A 19,641-nucleotide genomic window follows, 5' to 3' on the forward strand; every position below is an offset into this window, starting at 1 on the left:
AAATAGTTCAGTGTTTTCCAGCACACTTTACACACACAGGTTCATGTTGACAGTATGCCTGAGTATGACCAAACCGCTGACAACGTTTACACTGTGGAATCATTTTATTGCTCCTGATTGATTCAATTTTCACTTTCATATAGCAAATATATTTAATTTCATATATTTTTTTGTATCTTCTGTATTTTTGAATGTTAACATGAACATTGGAAGTCTGGTAATGTGTTCTTCTCCATCCTTCTTCACTTTTTTTATTTTTTTGACAGCACTCATTATTTGAAAGCTTCTGTTTAGAAGATCATTCTTTATATCCTCTGGGTCGAATGATAGGTGAAGCTCTTCAGCCATGACATGAATTGGACAAGTTTGTTTATTTTCGTACGTGTGCCATTCATATTTAGCTTCATTCAACATCTTAGTTAAATCTCTGTATTCTTTTTCAGTCTCCAGTTGGTTCGTTTTCAGAAATGATTCTGGGGAACTGTTGATGTTGAGAGTCATTGACGTTGGATCAACGCTCTTAGCTGGTGTTAGTTGACTCGTCATAGTTGTGACGTCATCTGTTTCCTCCTCCTCTTCGAAATCTGGCACGAGGAAGGTCTGCAATCTTTTGGAAGTCGACATTCCTCGAATTCCTTACATTCCTCAGCCGGATTATATGATAATTCAGCACTGAACTGTTTTTCGGCGCATGGCACTGAACTTGTGCACAGCAATCAAAACACTGAACTCAGCTCTTTAACTATTGCATACACTATTTCAACTACTCTCACTGAAAAACTACTTCTGCTCGCTACGACTGCTCGATTGATACTCAAGAACTATGATCTGAGACTAAATTCGTGAAAAAGTTATTGAATTCATTAGCTATCTCTGCTTTATCTGTAATAGTTTCACCTCTAGCATTTGTTATCTTCTTGATATCGGTGGTCTTCCTCCTCATACCAATAAGAGAGACGATGATACACCAGCTCTCCTTCATATTGTTTTTCAGTTTGTGATAGGTATCAAGATAAAATTTCTCTTTCGTTTCGATGATCTCTTTCTTCAAAATGTTACAGAAAGTATTGTATTCTAATTTTGAATTTTCATTTGTGGGATCCTTGAAATTTTTTTTAGCTAGAGCATTTTTCTTTTGAATTTTCCTGGATAAATTGTGATTCATCCAAGCCTTTCAAAATTTAACCCTATTAGATTTTCTTGTTTCGTCTTTCAAAGATTTATCCAGACATTCTACTAATTTGTTAATGAAATAATTAAAAGCTATATCCATGCTGGTGCATCTGTAAATATCATACCAGTCAGAGTTCATAACTTACTTTGCAAATTCATTTTCATAATTTTTCTTATAATGTATGGTGTTCAAGGTAGTATTCTTCAAAATAAGTACTAATAAATAATCCTGTTCAGGAGAGTAACCTATTTCCTCTTCACTGGAGGCTTGGTCGAATAACGAAGATATTTCCTGGACAGGATGGAGTTGTGAGAGTGGTGGAGGTACAGACTGCAAAAGGAAATCTAACTAGGGCTGTAAATAGGGTATGTCTCCTCCCTATTGATGAAGATTAGGCCTTATTGAAGGGAACTTCAATAAGTTTAGTGGTTAGATTTTTGTTTCTTGTTTTACATGTGGGGAAGGTTCCCAAGTTGCTTTGTTTCTTGTTTTCATCTATGGTGGTTGTATATAGTCCTTATTTTCCGTCCCTTCACCCCTTTCCGTGGGCCTCCTACTCTTTTTGTATAAGTCTCCTCAATGGCCCCTGAGGAGTGAAGATATTCTCCTTTCTTTACCTAGTTTCCCTAGTAGGGTTTGTTATAGGTGTTTTATTGTTACTGGAATTTCTTCCAAGGTGGGCAGAATATTCGGATGTTATATAAATGTTTCCCTTTGTTGTCTGGCATTGTGTGGTGGAGGAGGCAATTGAAGGGTGATGAGCATAGCATAATACCGCCAGTTGCCGACTGCCAGCCAATCAAACAGCTCACTTCTCGATTCTCGTAATGTCAATTTTTTGCAAATTGATCTATTGATTTATTGTGATTTATTACAAGTGTCGTCTCATCTCCTATCGTGATCTGGACCCGGGATTCCAGAAGCAAGGAGGATTTCGACATGAAGGTAGGCTCATGTTATTATGCACTTAGACATTTAAATTGTTCAACTTGCTACACAATGCCAGACAACCCCAAAATGTTCTCGATGTAATTGATACAGTCCACAAACCAGAGTGCTGTTCGAGCCAGCCTCTGTCAAATGAACAGAAATCAAGCCCAAATTGGTGTGGGAGTGCCATGCAATGCTCAACTCTGTGCATCTTGGTTGGGTACCTGGCCATGTAGGCATAGGAGGTAATGAGTGTGCAGATGAGCTTGCTAAGGAGGGTTCCAGTATGCCATTCCCTGACTCAGAGCCGGGCTGTGGCATAAGTGAAACAACTGCCTATCACACAATGAATAAATGGTCCAGGGATTTACACCACCAGCAATGGCAGGGTCACCCTGGTCACGCACTTGGCAAAAGGCTGCTGGCAGACGCAAATCCTCGCTTCACCAGGTGGCTGGTGGGTCTGGGTAGAGGTCAGGTCAAGCAGGTGATTGCCCTGATAACTGGACATGGCCACTTCAGGAAACATCTCCACACAACTGAACTCAGAAATGAAAGCCAGATGTGTAGGCTTTGTAATCAGTCTGAAGAGACTGAAGAGGCATATCATACTGGATTGCGAAAGTCTTGGAGCTAGAAGAAGGGCTCTGGTTGGCTATTAGCAACCAGGTGAGGTATAGGATGTTGGTACAGGGAAGAAACTTTTGGACCTTGTGAAAGACATGGGAGTTGGTTTGCCTAACTAACATACTTTTGGGACACATAATAAGCTTTGCTTGACGTGTGAGGTTTTTCGAACCTTTGGATTTTTGAAAGTGAGACCTTTGAATTTATTTCCATTGAAATTAATTCCACTTACCAAATACCTAATGTGCTATTTTTAGTACACTCCACTCAGCTAAGACCTGAACATGTGTTCTGAACAAAGCTCAGGCTAGAGCTACTAGTGGACTGTAATTTACTATTCGAATTATCAAATACAAACAAGGAGCAAAATTTAATCTTCAATTTGAGCCAGGTTATTGGTACAGTTAAACTCTGCATTAATTAATGAACAATAAAAAGAGCAAAAACTCACCAGATTTAATCCAATTTTGTCTACTTGCCCTTTGAAGCCTTTATTAGGTGTTTTGGTCAGATTTGAGGTGGGAAGAAATCTGGGAAAAAGATAGGTTTGCTTCTGGGCAGCCTTTTCACGTTCAACTTGCAGGCTGGCTCTGTACTATGTTTGAACAAAGCTCAAACTGATTCTTTATAAGTTCAAATCCGATTCAAATTAATTCAATTCAACACTATTTACACTGTTATACTCAATTCACACACACTATACTCAAACAATTATCTACAAGAAATTTCCGATGAAATTACATAACAAAATACAAACTCGGTCTTCACAACAAGACAACGGGGACGAGACAAGACAAACGAATGACGAATAATGGACAAAAAGCAAGAATGACTCGGGCCTTTTCCTCGACAAACCAAAAACAGCTGGACGATCGACACTAGCGCAAACAAGCCTGCTACGGGCAGAACTGTAGTCTGGGATTTGGCGCTACAATTCAAAAATGCTCTGGCCAAACCATACCCCCGCCTCTGAAAAACTATTTTTCAGCCAAGTTACAAAACTGAAAAAACCAAGGAAAGGAAAAAATTCTAGACATGCCAAAGAAGAACAAAAAACACCAACACCAAAAAACAACACAAAGAAAAAATGCAACAAGCACAACAACTATTGAGTTGGGAGTGGATACAATTTTGTTACTGGTCTTTACAGAAACAACGATTACACTTAAAAACACAAATACGAATAATAGAGCGAGCAGACAGTATCCAGAATTTCTGTCTGATCAAGGACAACAATAACGAAGGTCCAGCATGACAGTTCTTCTTGTGATGATAATCAATCAACATCGATACGAAAGCGTCGGATTTTGGTAGGATCATCTGATGACAAGTCTCAAATTCCAGTCCAGCATGAGACAAACGACCGCCGATGCGAATCACACCTTTATCAATGAATGGAGACAGGCGACGTAGGCGCATAGAACAATCTTCTCCCTTCTCCAATTGCACAAATTCAGATGAAAAATGTATCTTCTGTACCACTTTACATAGATACCTCTCAGCAACATCGAAATCTGATTCTTCTGATTGTGGTAAGATTCGTAAGAATTTGAGAACTAGAATTACAATTCTCAAAAGACGACCATAATCCAAACAACAATCAATCAATGAATATACTGCATTGCTGTTACAATCAGGAGATTTTGTGACTGTCAACACTGACGGTTTTTTCGCCTCCAGGGGATCCACGATCTCTTCCATTTGAGTTCGGACGGGCCAATCGCATTCGTCCTCTGCTATCCATGATGGACCTGAGAGCCACAACGGAAAGTTCACAAGTTCAACTGGTGATAAACCTCTAGACAAACAATCAGCGGGATTTTCAATTCCGGCAACATGCATCCACTCCTGTATACAAGAATCCTGTATTTTTGCAACGCGATTACCAACAAAAGTTTGCCATTTCGCGGATGGAGCATTAATCCAACACAAGGTGACTGTCGAATCAGAGAGTGCGACAATACGAGACACATGACAACGTTCACCAATAATAGTGACTACTGAATTCATGAGTTCTGCCAACAAGAGTGCCGCACACAACTCCAAACGAGGTATTGAAACAACTTTAGATGGTGCTACCTTGGACTCTGAACACAATAATACAACTCTTGGCTCCTCGCTCTCCTTCTGCGACTTCACATAGATAACTGCACCATGACCAGACAATGATGCGTCACAAAAACCAATCAAACTGATGTGAGAATTTGGGAACAAACCAACGTGACGTGGAACAGCAAATTTCAATAATAGAGGCAACTCTTTTTGACAATTCTCCCAAAGAGTGCATATAGACTCAGGCGGCTTCTCGTCCCAATCCACTCCTAATTTCCACAGTTTCTGTACAAGACACTTGAGAAATAATGTAAACGGTGACAAGAGACCAAGTGGATCATAGATACGAGCCATCACTGACAGAATAGAACACTTAGTAGCGACGACCTCACCACACTTGACGGGAAACTGAAACAGATCAGTACTAGGTTGCCAATTCAATCCCAAGATAGCCAAGGAGTTGTCTGCTTCGAAATCCTTGTACGAAAACGATTTCTCTTCCTCCGAGAATTTCTCCAACATTGATGGTGAATTTGAAGTCCACTTTGTGAGCGAGAAACCTCCTCCCTCAAACAGCTGCTTGGACTGACGATACAACTCCGCGGCCTCTGACTCTGTGGCGACAGATGTGACTAAGTCGTCCATGAACATGTCTCTTGGTATTCTCGCCTTGGCTGCTGGAAAACGATCTCCATCCTCCTCTACAAGCTGGTGGACGGTGCGAAGCGCCAAATATGGAGAGAGCTTGAAACACCAAAAACAACACAATTGAGCTGATAAATTTCGATTGGATCCTCCGGCGAAAATCTCCACAATACACGCTGATAACGATGGCAGGAATCCTCCACTAATATCTGTCGATACATTTGTTTAATATCGGCAGTTAGTGCGATTGGGAACAAACGACAATTAACTAACAAAACAAAAATGTCAGTCTGCAATTTGGGACCAGCATGAAGAACCTGGTTCAATGACAAACCCGATGATGTTCTGGAACCAGCATCAAATACAATTCGGATGGGCGTGGTAGTGCTGCTTGCTTTCACGATGGCGTGATGCGGTATGTAGTAACCACCTCGGTCTGTCTGATCTGCTACAAACGACATGTGACCCTGACGTAGGTAATCAATCAATATTTCATGATATGAAATACGAGTATTGCTGTCATGCTCTAGTCGTCTCTCCAAAGTCAGCAGTCTGCGTTCGGCGACAGCATACGAATTTCCCAAGCTGCTGGGCGGCTCCGCAAATGGCAAGGCAACAACAAAACGACCAGAATTCACACGATGTACAGACTTCCGAAAATTTACCTCACACTCCAACTCTTCCGGTTTCAGTGGACAGCTTGGTGTAGGGCACGATTCCAACTCCCAAAAACGTTCCACAAAACTATCCAACGATGGACTACTAACAAATGGACTACAGATGGCTGTAAAACAATTCGACACATTCGTTGTTGAAGTGAGAATCGGCGCTCTCCCCATCAGAATGTGACCGAAGACACTCATCACAGTCATCAATTCGTGCGATTCACCTATACTAGGACTCCCACGTAGCAAGTGAGGAACTAACTCCGCACCAATGATGCCATCTATCCTACTAGGAAGGTAGAATTTGTCGTCAGCCAGTGTGAGATTTTCAAGATGATGAAGTTTGGATCTGTCGATTTCACAAGAAGGCAACTTATCGATGATTTCATCTACCACTGTGGCATCCATCGAAAACTTGACGGTAGGATCCAACTTCGACTGAATCGACACACAAGTACGACCTCGAACTTCACTAGTACCACCACCGAATCCACGAACAACGGTTTTCATGGGCTGGAATGGTAGTCTCAAACGCCGACACAATTTGGCTGTAACAAAATGACACTGACTCCCGGTGTCAATCAAGAAACGAACATCACAAAGCTGATCATTACAATCTCGAATATGTGCAGTGATGGTCGACAACACAACGGTCGAATTTTCTACATCGTTGGATGTAGAACAACAACTAATAGGTGATGTGCCACCTGCCTTGGAGTTCGACGAGGATGCAACACCTTCATTGGAACTTGATCTGGAAAAGTGCAATAAAGAATGATGAGATTCTCGACATTGAGCACACTGAGTTTTACTACGACAATCTCTACTCAAATGATCCACATCAAGACAACGAAAACAACAAAACTTCCCTTTAATCAAACAATAACGATCCCAAGGAGTCATTTTCAAGAAACTAGCACAATCTACTAACCGATGACCCGGTTTTGAGCACTTCAGACAATTGGGCTTTTCACTAGATGCATCGTTAGATGAATCATTAGATTGAACCACAAACACCTTTGATTTATTATCCTTTTTGTGCCTCATTTTAAACGATTCAGTCTGTTTCTCATCAGAAGGAAGAATCTTAATTTGCTTTTCAATGAATTTGACATAATCGGCATAAGTTGGCATAGCCTTGTCACGGACGGCCAATTCAAAATTTCTATGAGAACTTGGATCCAGCAATCTCAAGCCATGATAGAGGAATATCGAGTCTGACAAATCAGTGAGTCGCAATCTCTTCACTGCATTGATGGAACTGCAAAACCCATCCAAAATCGCAATACAACCTGCCTTTGATTCTGATTTTATTGGACGAAATTCAAAAATTTGTTTGAAATAGGCATCGACTTGCGCCCGTGGATCGTTATAGCGGGTCAATAATGCCTAATGGTTGATAATTATTAGCCAATGGTGGCAAATGACGACAAATATTTGCTGCTTGTCCAGTAAGTCTACTTACAAGATATTGGACCTTCTGCTGATCGTTCAAACTCTTGTTGTCATGTACCAATGCCTTAAATAGTTCATAAAACACCGACCATTGAGTCTGGTTCCCATCAAATTTTGGAAGGTCGATTTTGGGCAGTACTGACTCGGACACGACCGGCTGTGCACTAGCTGCTGAAGCTGCCGAAGATTGAGCAATAGCATCAGTCGCCTCTTTCTGTTTGAGAGTGTTAGCCGCTACTTCAATATACTGAAACAGATCTAGATGTGAGTCGTTGAATGCTACAACATAATCTTTATTCAACTCAAGTTCCAACTCATTAACCACTAATTCTGTCTTTTCATTATCCGAAATGGTCTGAGACACCCGAGGATACAACACTAAAAATTGCTCAGCAACTTTTGGATCAGAGACATTTTTAGACAGGTCATAAATTTTTTGCAATCTAGCATACAATTGTTCCAGTTTAGCGTGATGCACCCTGATTTGTTTCTGTAATTTTTCCTCCATCTTGAACTCATACACAAAACAATTCAGCCCCGACAATACAAAACAACAGACAATAAAACAAGAATGAGTTCAAAACTAAATGGAAGGAAGAATCACGACTAGTAAGTTATCAAAGTTAAACTTTGATTATCAATTCACAAGATAAGTTACTGCTGAAGACAAAACTATATGATTAGATAATGTTCTTCCAACAACTCACAAACAAACGATAACTTGTTGAATTGAACAAACAAAATCATGCAGGTGATTAACCTTCACTAACATGTACAATACAAAATGGACAATACAAAATCCAACAAACAAATTCCTGAGAAAAAGAGCACAATGAGCCTAGTTTCAGGAAAATTACAATTTTAACTGAAATAAATTTAATTTCAGACAAATACAAATTGACAAGAAACCTTGCTCTAGAACAAGGCTACAACAAACTAAAGTTGTGCATAGATCAGACCATTCTGAACATGCCAACATTGGACAAATACGAAATTGCTTAAATCCAATGTGTGTGAATTAATCAACAAATTACAAATTTAAATTCATCACGGTTTGGAGGATCAAAATGTTCTGAACAAAGCTCAGGCTAGAGCTACAAGTGGACTGTAATTTACTATTCAAATTATCAAATACAAACAAGGAGCAAAATTTAATCTTCAATTTGAGCCAGGTTATTGGTACAGTTAAACTCTGCATTAATGAACAATAAAAAGAGCAAAAACTCACCAGATTTAATCCAATTTTGTCTACTTGCCCTTTGAAGCCTTTATTAGGTGTTTTGGTCAGATTCGAGGTGGGAAGAAATCTGGGAAAAAGATAGGTTTGCTTCTGGGGCAGCCTTTTGACGTTCAACTTGCAGGCTGGCTCTGTACTATGTTTGAACAAAGCTCAAACTGATTCTTTATAAGTTCAAATCCGATTCAAATTAATTCAATTCAACACTATTTACGATGTTATACTCAATTCACACACACTATACTCAAACAATTATCTACAAGAAATTTCCGATGAAATGACATAACAAAATACAAACTCGGTCTTCACAACAAGACAACGGGGACGAGACAAGACAAACGAATGACGAATAATGGACGAAAAGCAAGAATGACTCGGGCCTTTTCCTCGACAAACCAAAAACAGCTGGACGATCGACACTAGCGCAAACAAGCCTGCTACGGGCAGAACTGTAGTCTGGGATTTGGCGCTACAATTCAAAAATGCTCTGGCCAAACCAACATGTTTTTGGTGAATTTCTTAGTTTTTTTGGCTGATTTTACTCCTTGATAACTTAAATGATGGTGAGAAAAATTTTACTGGTATTGATTGATTTTGCTATGTGCTAGAAAAATGACATTAGGTCTCACTATGGTGATCAGGAATCAAATCCTAGATTGAATGATAATTGAAAAAGCATGATCTTTCAATTTACGTGTTTGTTGTATATAACAAATCATCTTGAATAGCTGGCAAAATCGCTTAATGACAAGATTTTATAGGTCACTAACAAACAGCTGCTTTGTTATCGCCGGTTGCGATATCAACAAGTGGCCCAGTAGCACAAAAGCCTGTTCAATTTCCATCAGGATTGAATTTTTTTGATAGAAGGCTTCTCTCATTGGTTCTCGTGGTATTTAGTCCAGATAATGAATTAACAGACAGTGCAACTGGCTCTCTCAAGGCCATGGCTGCGTACAAACATGAAGCAACAGAGAAACCAATACAACAGAAGCTGAAGAAATTAGTCGCATTTCTATCACCTCACAATAAACATTACATTCAACTATCATATGTTTGGAGAGATCGATTTTAAATTTCTTTTGCTATAATCCGGTCACTTTCTGAATCCATTTTTCCAGATGTTCCATGAATACTGTAATGTTTTGAATTAATTAGGTCGCCAAATTTGTTGACTCAACTACAGCTATTGTAATATTTTTTATTTGCACACACTCTCTCACGTTTTCAACAGATTATGGAAACGTTTTTCTGATCAGCTGCTACTTGAGGGACCAATAATCCTCTCTCAAGGAACTTCAGCTAATTTTCCCAGAGTTGAGACCTGTTCTAAAATAATGTTTTTGTCACAAACCCACTATATTCCTGATTTAATAAAAATCGTTAGAGCCGTTTCGGGATCCATCCGACATACATACATATCCACAAACACACATATTCAAACAGAAATTGCTTTCTTAGTATAATTATTGACTTCAATGATTATGATTTCATTCAATGAGAGCTTATTTCACATGATAATAACAGCTGGCATCAAAAGAAAAAATGTCAAACATGATTGAAATTGAAACAGTAGCGATCATCAACATTATTATCTCCATCTGATTCTGATCTAAATTAACCAAATTATAGTAAGATTCACATCAATGTGTCAGCATTGTTTGAATGGGGAGCATTGATGCCATTAATGAGGAATACTGACAGTCAACGAACTATTATGCATATATTCTCTAATATTTTTAGAACAAACAATCAATGTTTGGGAATAATTGATTCATGAGAAAAGCGCCTTACTTCTATGAAAGATATTTTTACATTAGGAAAAGCAACAACAGCTATTAGGCCGTTCTAATAAATAACCCCTTTCTTTCGCCCAAGTTATATTTTGGCCAAATTTCCTCATTCTTTGCAAATATATTCCACAACGGACACTTCTGAAGTTTTAAAAATACCATCCATATATCATACTTAGTTATTAAAATTTAATCAAAACTGTTCAAGCAGTTTTCGCGATGTCGGATATACAACAGAATTAGTCTTGATAGAATAGGATGGATTGATTGAAGCAACTTCAGTCATAAAAATTTGTTTTATGGAAAATAAGAATTATCAACACTCCCAGGAATAGGTTATAGCTCTGATTGAAGCAGCAGTGCCCAATCAATTTGTTCTCGGTAAATGCATTTTAATTAGTTCTTCAACTTGGTGCCAACCTTATCAAGTCATCTCAACTTAATGCCAACCTGACAAAATTATTAATTTAGTTGCCAGTAGTCAACAACTGTTTTGAAGAGGTACTCTCTCTAGATTATAGTTCTATAGTAACATATGATATGGACATTCCAATTATAATTAAGAGATTGGGAGAAGGAGAATATACATGCTAAAAGACAAACTTTACACCCTTAAAAACCACCCTTAGAATTGAAATATCGCCGAAAGATTTCTTAGTGAGCACCTAGGACGTATGAGGAAGCTATATTTCAAGTTTTGTTGCAATCCATCCTGTAGTTTTCCAGAAATCGTGATCAGTGAGTCAGTGAGTCAGTGAGATGAGAATTTTATAAGTATACAAGATTAAAAAGTACTGTAGGCCTATGTAGACTAACTTGAAATATGTAAACTCTTGATAGAATGAATATTTTTCTGTTATTATACAAGTTCCAATGAAATAGAACATCTGGGAATAACAAATTTCATAAATATAATCAAGTTTTATATATCTGGAATAACAAAATATGAAATATAATTCAAATAAGTCCAACCCTCACCAGTCGTGCAATGTTTGTAAGTCAAGTAAACATATTAAATATAATTGTTCAAAACTCATTGAAATGCCTACTTTTGAAAGATAGTCACTAAACGATTGAATTTGTGTTTTCAATATCTTTGGCAAGCACGATAGAAATGTTTGTAAGTCTACGGAAGCTTGCAATTCTTGTGACTCAAACAAGCATCACAGTTTGCTTCATGTTGAAAAGTCATCAGTTGATAAATCTAATAATATTGAAAAATCTAGTGCAGTAATGAGCAACACCAGTTTTGCCATTGCTAGTGAAAGTAAAGATTCAGTTTGTTTATTGGGTTCAGCTATCATAATAGTGTATGACACTCATGGTAGACCTCACAAAGCAAGAGCAATATTCTTGATTCCGCCTCTCAGATAACAGCTACCAATAAAAGTCTTGTTGAAAAGTTGCATCTGAAGCCTGTAGTTTCTGAGAAAAAGTTGATTGTCATTGGTTCGGAGCCAATTAAAATTGGGCAAATTGTATTGGTTCAAAATTTAAATACGTCTCCAACCGAGTGGCCACTTGCTCATGTTGAAAAACTTCACCCTGGACTTGATGGTGTAGTCAGAGTTGTTACTGTGCGCACATTAAGCAATGAACTCGAGTGAGGAGTCAATCGCCTCGTTAATCTGCTTATCAACTGGAAGAGTTATAGGCCTCCTTTGTATATAGTTTGTTTATATTCTACGTGTTTCAAGTTATTGTCATTTGTGGAGTACATTTTTCATATTTTCGTCATATTCACGAATTCTTGTGCTACGAATTTTTCAAGTGTTTTCATTTTTTTCATCCAAAATCTATTTGAAATATGTTATTCCGAGCTGGGTGGAATGTTAAGGATTACATGCTATCTATTGGTAATTGTGTAAACTACTTCAATTATGAAACGCAAGTCATCCCCTCTCCTTTCCTATTCCTTTCTTGACCTTGGCTGTGGGCAAACCAGGCCAGTTCCCGCTCTGATAGGTTCAACCTAGCTCCGCAGTGCAGGCTAGATGCTTGTCTGACTCGAACTAGGCGCTAAGACAGCAAATAATAGCAGCGTTGGTGGGAATGCGAGCGGCCGCAGTAACATCTTCCACCCAGCAATGGTCGGCGTAGTTCCGCCTGGCGGACAGACGAAAGATCAATCCAGTCGGTTATTTGATCCCTCCAGCCAGGCTCAGCCAAACAGCCGAGACAATAGAACAATGGAGTGGCGGTCCTATTCGCGTTCATCAACAGTTTTTCTTTCTCACGATTATTTTCATTTTTGTGTTACCTATAATGAATAATAACTCTAGTCACCAGTAAAAAGTTCCCAGAAACGTGGGGTACTACCATATTAATGACTTTTCATGATGATTTTTAATTATTTAAAAACATTGTTCACATTCTGAGCCTTCAGGCTAAACTTGGGGTCGCTGAGAACGAATCTGCAATCAGAATTTCTCTATCACGAAAGATAACGAAAAAACCCAGCTGTTGATCTTCCGGCAACCGTTAACAGTCATCCTGCAATGCGGCCGAAACACTTCCAAGCCAGACACCCCATCTCAAATGACAACAACGCCAAGCTGTGAGAAACCATCCTGCACTGCGGCGCTAGGTTGACGTCTTCATGTCAACATCGTTCGTGTCATCTCGCTACCGTAGCTATTTCGTGACGCTCTCAACTCAACTTCCGTAAGTTTTCTCATCTATAATACACAGTCATTGCTCAAAAGTTAATAAACTCGGTCTTCCGTATTTCTCATTATGCTATCTCTCACAGCAGTAGTGCCATCTCCACTTTTTCAACAGAGATTAATTTCCCTCGACCTTAGTTTTAAAGACAAGTACTAAAAATAGCACATCAGAACTTGAGGGTTTTTTATTTTTCTAGACAGGACTTGCTCTACACCAATGAAATGTGCTAAAATCAGCACATTAGGAATAAACAAGTGAAATAAAATTTGAGGGCAGGACTCAGGAGGCTATAGTATATATATATATATATATATATATATATATATATATATATATATATATAATATATATATATATATTGATAACTATGTTATTTCGCTTCTGAGAACTTGTATTTTGATTTTGTATTGTGTACGTTTTTGTGGGATAAATTTGAATTTGAATTTGAAAAGTCATTCATAGCTAAGTTGGGAGCATATTAGCCTGTTAAGTTGTAAGGTTGATGTGATTGGTGATTCAATGCCCAGCCAGGTCATATTTTCACTTTTCACATTCAATGGTAAAAAAATAATAATAATATTGAGTGACCTGGCTGGCTCAGGTCTGGTGTCAGAGTTTTCAGGTCGCAACTGATCAATTTCAGGGCCTCTGACACGACCTAACGACTGCTTTTTAGGCAGCCGGGACCGACGGCTTAACGTGTCCATCCGAAACACGGGAGTGGCCCGAGATAAATATCTTGCCCGGGCCGGGATTTGAACCCGGGCCTCTGAATCATAAAGCCAGCATCTGATCCACTCGACTACGGCCACTCACATTCAATGGTAACTGAAGGAGAAATTTAATGTGTAACTCGTGAGTGAAGTGTTGTTTGCTGCTCTCAAGAAATATTTCTCTCTTGTGAAAGGAACTCCATGCAGCAGTCCCTCACTTCACGCACTAGTTACAAAAATAATTTTTCAAGTAGCCTACCCAATAATTGTAAGCTACAATCTATTTTTCATTAAACTAATTATCTATTAAGAATTGGAAATTGATAAAAAAGGCCTTACATATATTATTGTCATTAGTACAATAACAACTACCTATTTCTCATTTCCAATACAACATCCTTATCCTCCCCTCGTTAAGAGCACTGATGCCACACCATGAATAGATATGACCTATTATTTCAATATTCAAGTTTTCACCAAAGGCCGTCATCCATGGTCAAACAAGCTTGATGCATCAGGCATCACAACTACAATGAATGTTTGGTAATATTATAGAGAATTACTTGTACATTTGTAATAAAGTTAAGAATCATTCTGTTTCTCTCTGTGCAACAATATCTCACTTTACACAAATAAATCAGTTAACAAATAATTCTTTTATGATTGAAATATAAATTATCATAGTTGAGATTGAATATTTCATTGATAAAAAACGATCTGTTGCAGAGCGAAAGTGGAATATGATCATTGTCTGCTTTGTCGAAAGATAGATTGTAAGCTACTCAGCTTTGGCTCGTGAAAAGTAAGCTACAATAATTACAAGTAGCCTACCTAATTGACTGGGCGCAAATGTAACTCTGTGATATTTTTGGGTAACAACCGTGGAAGATGTCTTAATTTCTTCATTAGGTCTAGCATAATACCTGAAGGATCGTGATTATGATAAGTCGAAATCACAGTCAAACAAGATGACCGCCAAAACTTTTAGGGTTTTGCTATATCGATTGTATTTCAATGACAGTTCAAGATATCCAACTGTTTTTTGGATGCAAATGTTATAAAATCTTCCTCTACAATTTTTATTCTATGGAATTTCCTTCTTTATATGCATAGTTTATTAGTTATAACTTTCAAAAGCCCAAAAAAACGTTTTTTCTCATTTATAACCTTTTTTGTGCAAGGAAAACAGAAAAATTTCAAATCTATGAAATTTTGATTGTTTCTCCAGCTTTAAAACAATACCTCTTATCTTCATGCTCTATATGTTAACAGATGTGTTCTCCAGCGCCCTCCAGAAAAACCCTGCATGATTTTTGGTGCGTTTTTCCATATGCATGAGGTAACAAGCTAAAATATAAAATTGATTTTTTATGACTACTTCAAGATAGAGTCTTGCAAATGACCTCAATCTCTTCCTCACAACAAGCCAAACTGATGATGGAGACAACGAGAATATTCGACATCATAAAAAAGGTTTTCTTTGGAGGGCACTGGAGAACACATTTGTTGACATACAGAGCATGAGGATTGATATATCGTTTTACAGCTGAAGAAACAATCGAAATTACATAGATTTGGAATTTCTCTATATTCCTTTCACAGAGAAAAGTTATAATGGATGTTATTTGAAAAAAATGAGAGAAAGATGTTTTTTGGGCTCTTGAAGGTAATAACTAATAGAATATGCGTTTTCTAGATGGAAATTTTATTGAACAAAAATTGTAGAGGAAGATTTTAAAAACATTTGCGTCCAAAAAACGGTTGGCTATCTTGAACGGTTATTGAAATACAAGTGGTATACCTAGCAAAACCCTAAAAATTAGGCAGATGCTTTATTAGTTCTATTTTAATAATTATTATTAGTTTTCTGAATTTTTGAAATTATGAGTTTTCAAATATTATTGGACTTCACTATTTTTGTTCTCTCATACCTTATAATATTATAATTCTCTAATAATACCATGGCTACTATTTATGGGAACTATTTGTTTGCAAGTAAAACATCTCTCTGATTCTATGAATGTTGTAGTATTTCCATATAAAGTGTACATGCTGAAAATACACAGTATAAGTATCAGTATGATAATTTGTGGTGAAAACAAATCACTGATCACATATTCATCATAAACTTCACTATTCACATAACTTACTCATCACTTGGTTATGATTGACATGTTTTTCCATGTCAACCAAAGAAGGTTTGATGAAACATTCATAGGACTTTTGCCTTTAGATAGGTACAGTCCAAGTCCTGTAGCTTTGTCTATCGGCAGAGGGCCACTGGACTACAATACTACCCATTCAATACAATTGAACATTTTTGGAAATGTATTTTTCACTTGCTGGCCCGGCGAACTTCATACCGCCAAATAGTTACATCTCAAGACAAGCTTTAGCTGGATGCACACCAGAGGAGGCGCGATGCGGCATTTTGCATCCAGGTGCTTCTCGCTCATTGGTTTTGAATAGCAGATGCTATTATTCATATTATTCCAATTATTACTTCTAATAAACTTTATTTATATAGATAATTTTACAACTGCAAAATAAATAATTTACTGAAAATCAACCAATAATAATCACCGGAGACATCACAATTATTCGAAACAAAGCAATAGTAGTGTAAATGGATGGTTGAAAAACATCAAATTGGTTGATGGATCAACTCATTTGATGGCGATCAACCATCAAGGTAGGTTCTAGGACATCAAGTGAATTGAACTCACTTGTGCCAGTACTTCAAGGTAGGTTCTAGGACATCAAGTGAATTGATAGTTCACTCCACTTGAAGTGAACTCACAAGTGAGTTCAATTCACTTGATGTTCTAGAACCTACCTTGAAGTACTGGTGGAATGATAGATCCATCAACTGAGTTGAAAGTACTCCTGAGTTGATCCATCAAATGAATTGATGTCCTAGAACCTACCTTGATGGTTGATCGCCATCAAATGAGTTGATCCATCAACCGATTTGATGTTTTTCAACCATCCATTTAAACTACTAGCAATGTCTTTAGCGCATGCATGTCTTAACATGATGCCGCACTGCTGGACGGTTACATACAGCATAGTCATCTTGTTTTTAATTGGGGCTTTTGGAATAAAATACATGACCGGTTATAGAGCAGCACACACTCTTGTCTACTATCTACCGATGGCTGTTGGATGACACAATTTTTATAACAGCTGATTTTTAATTATGTGTGTGGCCAGCTCACAAATCTTCTCCCATAAGGATTATATGTAAACTTTGAAGGACCGTAGGAAAGAATCCTGAAGTCGGATCATAAGTTTTAAAGCACATAAACCTGCTCCTGAACGTAGCAAACACAATAAAAAAACATCAAACTCGGTGCACACATAAAAAAGTTATTTAATGTCAAAATTTGAGGCTCGATTTTTATTCATATAGATAAGCAATGAAATCAAATAAAATTCATTTATCAAAAACAATTACATCACAAATTAAAATACTATAACAATTAATCCAATTAAAACAATGAAGTTTTATGCATTGAATAATTTCTTAATAGGCAAAGATAATTCAAGGAATAAAAATATACACCCCACTATATATGTGTTGTGGTATAAGTTATTAGTTGCTTGTGGCGTGTTATAATTACTATTTACAAACTTCATTCACTGATATGAGATTTAAGTTTTTATATTGAAATTATTAATAAGCAATGAATGCTATTTTGTATATTCTCAAAGCAACGTGTTGCATCCGAAAAGATACACAAAAAGCTTTTTGGGATTATGTCCTTTTAGCACAACACAGCCTATCAGCTGACATTTGTTCCCAATGATCTCTTAATTGTTACATTGCTCTTCTAATTGTTGGCATTCATGAATAATCTCTGTGTGTAGGAAGCTTCCTTCAAGTAAGCTCAGTAGGGAACTAGGGATAGCTTAGGGTCTCTGGAGACTGATGTTTTTGCAAAGCTGCAAATATTACCCCACGAACCATACCTTGCCCATATACCGTTCAATTGTCACGGAGGCAAAGCAATGGGACTCGTACTGTTGTAATAATAATTTGATTGATCTCCTATTGAAGGAAAGTGTTCTGTCTTGTTCAAAAATATTGGATTCAAGGAAGTTATATATTCCTCGAATACTGGCACACGATGTGATTCTAAATGAAATAGTTTCAACTTACTTTACATTCCCATATTTTCTGCTTTATGTCATCAAAGTAATTTTTCAACTTAGTTATTGTATGCGGAAGAACCTTTCTCTCCACACCTTTACTTTGTAGGATAATGACTTTTGGTCTCATCACGTCATTTCTTACTTCTTTAGGAAGAGATCTCTTTAATTCATTACACCTTCACAATAGAAAACTTTCAGTTAGACGAACAAATACTGTAGTAGCAATATACATGTTGTTCCAAAGCAGGAATAGTAGTGGAGAACAATAGATAATACTATAACAATATCACTTGTCATCAGTAAATCACACACGGCCGTCATAGTACAGTCAAAATGGAAATGGAAAAGTGAGTGTGCTTGCAATTATATTTATTTAATTGTATTTATGAATTTTCTATATTTTGTTTGGATACATAAGTGACAATTTTTTAAGCAAAATTTCCTTGTGCTAGATACAAATGATGACTCAAAACCTCGCATTTATGGTTCATTCTCCAATTTGTAGCTATATCTTCCAAACCCAGTCATCGTAGAGAGAAATTCGCTTCTGGCTTCTTGCAGAATAATAAATAATTTTGCATTCGCTTTCAAATGTTTGATTCAAAATCCCTTTGGGCGTAGTTTTGTGCTCTACAAACTGAGACCAGGTAGAGCTACCCAAGCACAATGAAATTTTGCATGAAAAAGTTGGTTCTGGACTCTTTTCCTTTATTCAAACAATATAGCCCACTTTGAATCAGCACTGCAATACATATTGCAAGCACCAATGTATATAGTAACTGGAGGAGCCACCAAGTGACGTCATATAAAATCAAATTGAAGCATATCACACTTGGAATAGCGACCAGATGCACAACCAAGAGTGTGGTGGCAGTAAGATCTTTTTCATTTTTTTTAAGCAAACACGAGTCAAATTATTTATTCCAAGGTGCTGAACTCAAATCTGCCATATTATTAGAATTCTTCCATTATAATCCAGTCAAATGGTCGTTTTTCAGGAAACAGGCCCTAAAGAATTTCTCTCGACGGTTCTATATGTATTTTTGAGCGCTGAATTGAAATCTGAAATTTTTTGACACACCAGAGGGCGGCTTCATCCCCAAAACCCCCCAACATTTCGGACTTTTCTAAATTTTTCCATATAGTCTAGAAAAAATCGAGTTTTTAAAGGAAAATTTTTTCCCACAAAATTGAAGATAATAAAATTACTAATAAGTTGAGTGATCGTGCTGGATTCTACCATTTCTGGTTCTGGAGCAACGAATTTTCAAAGAAGAGTATTTTTTGAAGGGTTTTCCAAAACTATGCAAACCTACCACTTCTACCACATACAACTTGGATATTTTTTTCGTATGGATAAAATAACACATCACGTGACAGGCCAATCAATTCAGAACTGGACTCCTTCAGAATTTTTGAATTTAGTAGTGTTGGGAAGGTGAATACACCCAAAATAGAAAATCATGTCCTACAGCTTAAATACAAATTCTTCATTATAATACCTTTTCAACGCCTTCCTGACCAAAAA

The 19,641-nt window shown here is 37.4% G+C and overlaps 1 protein-coding gene across 1 annotated transcript in view; it reads right to left on the reverse strand.

Annotated features, from left to right (window-relative positions):
- The window catches only part of LOC111055992, a 214,823-nt gene that overhangs the window by 183,703 nt on the left and 11,479 nt on the right, over window positions 1-19,641 (reverse strand). Inside the window, exon 6 of the mRNA XM_039441170.1 lies at window positions 18,121-18,289. Within this exon, the coding sequence (XP_039297104.1) occupies window positions 18,121-18,289 (169 nt within the window). The remainder of the gene's footprint in view (window positions 1-18,120; window positions 18,290-19,641) is intronic.

This window comes from Nilaparvata lugens, chromosome 14 (assembly GCF_014356525.2).
Source record: "Nilaparvata lugens isolate BPH chromosome 14, ASM1435652v1, whole genome shotgun sequence".
Lineage (NCBI taxonomy): Eukaryota > Metazoa > Arthropoda > Insecta > Hemiptera > Delphacidae > Nilaparvata > Nilaparvata lugens.